Below are 5,736 nucleotides of genomic sequence, written 5' to 3'. Positions count from 1 at the left end.
TGGCGTCTGCACGGGGAGGCAGTGCCACGAAAGCCCGGAGGAGAAGCCCGAGGAGATGCCGGAGGAGAAGGCGAGGGAGAAGCTGAAGGAGAAGAAGGAGAAGGAGAAGGAGAAGGAGGCCTCGCTGCTGAGTGCCACCGGCCACGGAAGCGCCGGAGCGGGCTGGGGGAGGAGCGTGGTGCCGCCCGGGACAGCTGCAGCCAGCCCTGAAGGCTGGGCCTCCCTCCAGCATGAAAGCAAAACCCCGCCGGGGGAGCCCGACAAATTAGGAAGCGCTGGGAATAATCCGTGCCCAGAGATAAGCCCGGGCACAGGGAGGGCAGAGGTGGCTGGGGGCGCAGCTGGCAGCCCCATCACTACCCCTGGGGGAGGAGCGTGGTGCCGCCCGGGACAGCTGCAGCCAGCCCTGAAGGCTGGGCCTCCCTCCAGCATGAAAGCAAAACCCCGCCGGGGGAGCCCGACAAATTAGGAAGCGCTGGGAATAATCCGTGCCCAGAGATAAGCCCGGGCACAGGGAGGGCAGAGGTGGCTGGGGGCGCAGCTGGCAGCCCCATCACTACCCCACAGACCCCTTTAGTGGCAGGCGGAGCTGCCAGTGCCCACCACAGCCTCTGTGAAGCACCCCAAGAGCCAGTGGGAGAAGCTGAAGGGTTTGGTCCTTTTTATTATACCAAAGAACTTCAACACAAACAGTACAAATCAGAATGAAAAGTCACACTGAAAACGTCAAATAAATTAAAAATGCCTTTGCAGAAACTTAAATAAAAGAGATAAACATTACTAAATAGTCTGACAAATTCACAGCCAGTAGGAAAAAAGGGACTTGTGTCAGAGGTGCCCATGAGAGAAGGTCCTCACAGAGGTGATGCCTGGAGGGAGCAGGGTGCTGTTCATCCACTGCCTTTCCTGTCCTTCTGTGGATTCACAAGGTCCTGGACCCACTTATCACTGAGTTTGCCACAGACCTTCTTGTCTTTGACTGTGGTAAATCTGCAGAAAGAAATCCAGATTTCAGAATCAGAAAGAGGAGAGGAGAAGAGAGGAGAGGATAGGGAACCACCTGCTCCTTGCCACTAGTGAACCCCACCAAACCAGACACTTGTATAGCTGCAGAACAGCCCCAGGGAAGCACAGTGTGGAGGCTGACTCAGTGTAATTCTGGGTGTCTTGCTCTCTGCCATATAAGCCACATTGTCCCCAGCACGCCTGCTCCAGCTGGGACACCACCCTACCTACCTAGGCATGAGGAGGGTGACCAGCAGGAGCTCTTTTGGCTCAGATCTAACAGGGAGTTCCAGAAATTTGCTGCCTGGGACATGGGATCAGCCTCTGAGATGTTTCCACACTACTCTCCTACCACAGGGGAGCCCAGCACGGTGTTTTCCCTTGCCAAAAGGTGGTGAGATGTGGAGTTTCCTGGCACTGCCACCCTCCAGCAGAGCAGGGCCACCTAGGATTTGGGCAGGAGGTGTACTCACATCACGGCTGGCTGGAAGCAGTGGCTGCCTGTGTACTCATAGCTCACCACGAGTTTTGAGGGAAGCTCTTTGGGGACATATTTGATGCAGCAGGGACCAAGAAAGTCCAGAGAAACTGGAAGAGAAGTTAAGTTTTCTGATTAAATCGGAGCAAGAAGAGTGGCAGTGAGGAGAAGCAGAGTCAGAAGGTGAGGAGGTCCCCACTGGAGGAAGTGCTGCTCCCACCATCCTTCCCTCAGGAATCCAAGGACTTGCAAGACATGCTTCTCCTTTCCTGCAGGAGATGTTTGGAAGGGAGAGCTGCCACTCATTACTAGAATTATAGAGCAGGAGGAAAAAGGAGAGAGCTCCTCATAGAGGAGAGTTTGGACTCACTTGGAGAAGAGGAGACCTGGTAGCAGAGGACAGCCACAAAAAGTCCAGCAAGGGCAGCTGTGGAGGTCTTCATGGTTCTGCTGGGTGAGGATGAACTGTAGGAGTCGGGCTGTGCTGCTGCAGAGTGACTCTTGCCGTGCCTGGCAGGAGATGCCTCTCAGCCCCCCTTATATAGGCCAGAGAGTCCGTGGGGACGGAAACGTGCCAGAAACGTTGCTGGAAGATGAGACAATGGGCAAAGTGCTGTGTCAAGGGTGCCAGGCAGCCCTGCAGGGGAAGTGCCCGGCGCCCCGCGGAGAGCAGTGCCCTGACGTGGCATGTTACACACTGGCAAAATACCATGAAATGATGGAGAACAGGATATGACCTCTCCTTTCCTTTCCCCTGACCAAAGCGCTCTGCAGGCAACCTAGAAGTGGCAATTCGGAAGAAGAGTAAATGGACTTCTTGTCTAGAAGTCATACGACAGCGATGGATGGAGAATGACTGTCACCGCCACACACTCATGCTTCCCAAAATATCTGCATCACACACAATCTGGGGTCTGCCTGCTCAGCAGGTCGGTCAGGCACAGGGCAGCCACACCCTGCCCTGCTTGCAGTGATGGCCCGAGGAGATGGGAGCTTTCTTCAGGTGACCCAGAAGGCCACCAGTGTGTCAGTGGGCAGAGCAGAGGGTAGAGCCTGGTGTCATCCCAGGTCTGGGCTTCTCTTCTCTGCAATGAGTTATTAGGAAACTATAGGGTCTAGAGCACAAATCTGGTGAGGAGCAGCTGAGGGAGCTGGGGGTGCTGAGCCTGGAGCAAAGGAGGCTCTGGGGAGACCTTCTGGCTCTGCACAGCTCCTGACAGGAGGCTGGAGCCAGGTGGGAGTCGGTCTCTTCTCCCAGGGAACAAGCTGTTGGACAAAGGAAGTGGCCTCAAGTTGCACCCGGGGAGGTTTAGGTTGGAGATTAGGAAAAAAATGTCTTCCCTGAAAGGCTTGTCAAAGCTCCAGTGGTGGAGTCCCCATCGCTGGAGGGGTGTCCAAGCCATGGAGATGTGGTGCTGAGGGACATGGGTCACTGGTGCCCTGGCAGTGCTGGGGGAATGGTTGGACCTGGTGATCTTAAAGGTCTCTCCCAAGCAAAACACTTCTAAACTGGTCCTGTCACTACACTGCAGTTTCACAAATACCACTGACAGCTCAGATAGCACTACGTTATCCGGGGACATGAGAATCAGTCAGGAATCTTTACAAAGAGCCTTAGAAGCTCATGACCACGTTGGCACAGCAGAGTTGGCTTAGATAATTATTGTCCCAGCAGGGTAGAACCGACACCCTCCTGACACTGCTTTGTCACTGCCCCAGCAGTCACAGACACACACAGAAGAGACTTGCTGGTTTAGTTCCTATTGCTTGGGACAGAAACGGTGTCACTGCACTGGCAGAAACACTCCTGTTGGGAATGCTACATCCTACAGAAGGGCTCTGCTGACTTCCAGGAGAAGCCTCAGGAGAGCAGAGGAGGAGTGAGGTCTTCATGGAGCTAGTGAGTGCGTCCACAGTGGCAGTGGGAAAGCCACACAAGCCTTTCAGGATGGTCCAGTGAAGATGCAGGTCCCCTGCTCTGAGCAGCTGAGGATCTCAGAACTCACCAGGGATTCTGCCTGCTCTATAATCCCCTTGTCCTGTGCTCCAGAGTCCATCCTAGGCTAGGATGAGCCCTTGCACCTCCGAGGGCATGAGGTCCCACCACCAATGTCCTGGCTTGGATCCACTCTCCCCAGTACTGCACAGAACAGGGCTAGCAGGTGTCAGCCTGCTGCTGGTCCATCCTTCCAGGGGTCAAGAGTTGCTCATCTTGCCTGAACAGCAGGGAGCCCAGGAGAGTGGCTGTCCTGGGAAGCTGCCAGCAAGAGGCCAGGCAGAGAGCAGCATGGCTGGTATGAGATGTTAGCACTGACAGCAGCAGAGCCAGCCTGGAAGGAAGGTGTGTGCCAAGTCATGACCCCAAATCCACAGCACCTCTGCACTCCCTTTGCCTCCCCTTTCCAGCTCTTCCTGCGCAGAGAGCAGCATGGCTGGTATGAGATGCCAGCACGGACAGCAGCAGAGCTAGCCTGGAAGGAAGGTGTGTGCCAAGACATGACCCCAAATCCACAGCATCTCTGCACTCCCTTTGCCTCCCCGTTCCAGCTCTTCCTGCAACCTGTGTCCACCTGGGGCAGAGAGACAGCAGCTCCCCTCCATCCCCACACCCAATCCAGCCACACTGCACCTCCAGCCTAGCTGTAAGTGACTCCCCTCACCTCCAGGAACTCTGGGCACCCTTTTTTCCCCCAGTTGTTGCTCAGGGATGCTGTAGAAGGTATAGCTGAAGCTGGGCTCCTGGGCAGAGAGCAGGGAGTATGGGCAGGAGCTGCCTGGACCATGCAGGTCCCCTTGCACTCCCCTGTCCCCATGGGGCTGGCCATGCACGACTGGTGGACGTGCTGCCTGAGACAAGAGACGTGACAGCTTGACGTGCCCAAGGTACCAGACCAAGACTGACACCCCTGCCTGAGGCTACAGACAGCAGATTGAGGCTGGGGGTGCTAGAAGCAGGTTTGGAGATAAATCTTGGAGAGTGGCAGACTGGGAAACACATGGAGAGATGAGACTGAGATCAGGATGAGGAGATGAGATGAGATGAGATGAGATGAGATGAGATGATCATGATACAAGGATGACCTGCTAACCTAGATGTCACCATCTCCCACTTTCATTCCCCTGCTCCTTCCATCCCTACCAGTGGGTTCAGACCCAACATTTGCACACATTCCCCTTTCAGACCACTCTTAACATTCCTGTTACACATCTCCACACAGGGACTAGAATAAAACTGAGAGGAGGAGAACAGGCTGGGGAGTGAGCTGGAGATGTCGTCGCTGATGTAGCTCACACCAACACAACCCAGCTTGAAGCTGCTTTTAGCTGAATGTTCTGGATGTTCTTGCAATATTCAAATACGGGTTTGATGGAAATGTCACGATGAATTTTGAAAAATCAATATTTTCTACCAGGAATATACATGTGCCTAGACATTTTCAGTGAATTCTCTCTCCTTTCAGATACACCAGGCTGTGTTTCCTGCTTCCATTCATCTCAAAAGGAATTCTTGGAGGTTTTGACACCTCTGTTATTCCCCTTATTCACTGTTTTCCTCAACAACGTTCCTTCCTTTAAGGAAGAGTTTCTATTTCACTCTTGGCTGCTCCTTCCTGCCAAGACAAATAACACAAATCTCTAAATATTTTGATTTCTAAAACCTCCTCCATATCATACATCCTAAACAGTAGCTATTTATGGAGGCTGTAAAACCTCTGCCTTATGGTGCGTTTCAGCTTTCGATAGAAACCACACATGGTATCTTTGGATCCACCACCAGAACAGATTTGGGATGCAGGAGGAAGTCTTTTCTTAGCCCTGCATGCAGCCTGCTCCACCACATCGACTCCGAGGTTGGCGTGATGTCTGGGGGATCACATTATCCCAGTGCCCCTGGGAGCTGCCACATCACTAATGTGGGAAACTCTGGTTTCAACTGGGAGCAAACGAGCTGAAAACAGAACGAGAATGCCTGGGGGAAGTCAGCACTCACAGGGTGGTGTGGTCCCAAGAAAGACAAGCAACATTGCAGACAAGAAGGGGTCTTCCCTTGATTTTCCAGGGGGATCAAGATTCTCCAGCATGGGAACTGCAGTCTGGAGAACGATGAGGGGATAAATCGTGATTATTCACTGCCTCTCCCAGAGCAAGAGCCGTGGGCCATCAAATGAAGCTGGTAAAAGCCAGGTTCAAAATGAACAGAAGGAAGCAGCTCTTCACACGAGGAGCTCCTTGCCAAGGGATGTGGTGATCGT

General features: G+C 53.6%; 2 protein-coding genes across 2 annotated transcripts in view; both read right to left on the bottom strand.

Annotated features, from left to right (window-relative positions):
- LOC103774408 (E3 ubiquitin-protein ligase TRIM39-like) overlaps window positions 1-894 on the bottom strand; it is a 5,645-nt gene extending 4,751 nt beyond the window's left edge. Inside the window, 1 exon segment of the mRNA XM_008941812.1 lies at window positions 859-894. Within this exon segment, the coding sequence (XP_008940060.1) occupies window positions 859-894 (36 nt within the window).
- On the bottom strand, window positions 891-1,926 carry LOC103774407 (C-C motif chemokine 4 homolog). Its single transcript, XM_008941811.1, has 3 exons — window positions 1,854-1,926; window positions 1,479-1,593; window positions 891-990 (listed from the first exon to the last, which is right to left on the bottom strand). Exons 1-3 carry the CDS (start codon window positions 1,924-1,926, stop codon window positions 891-893), a joined length of 288 nt encoding a protein of 95 aa, XP_008940059.1.
- Between the last annotated feature and the right edge of the window lie 3,810 nt (window positions 1,927-5,736).

Source organism: Merops nubicus, unplaced genomic scaffold, assembly GCF_000691845.1.
Source record: "Merops nubicus isolate BGI_N331 unplaced genomic scaffold, ASM69184v1 scaffold16666, whole genome shotgun sequence".
Taxonomy (NCBI): Eukaryota; Metazoa; Chordata; class Aves; order Coraciiformes; family Meropidae; genus Merops; species Merops nubicus.
This window is presented reverse-complemented; position numbering and strand designations above follow the sequence as displayed.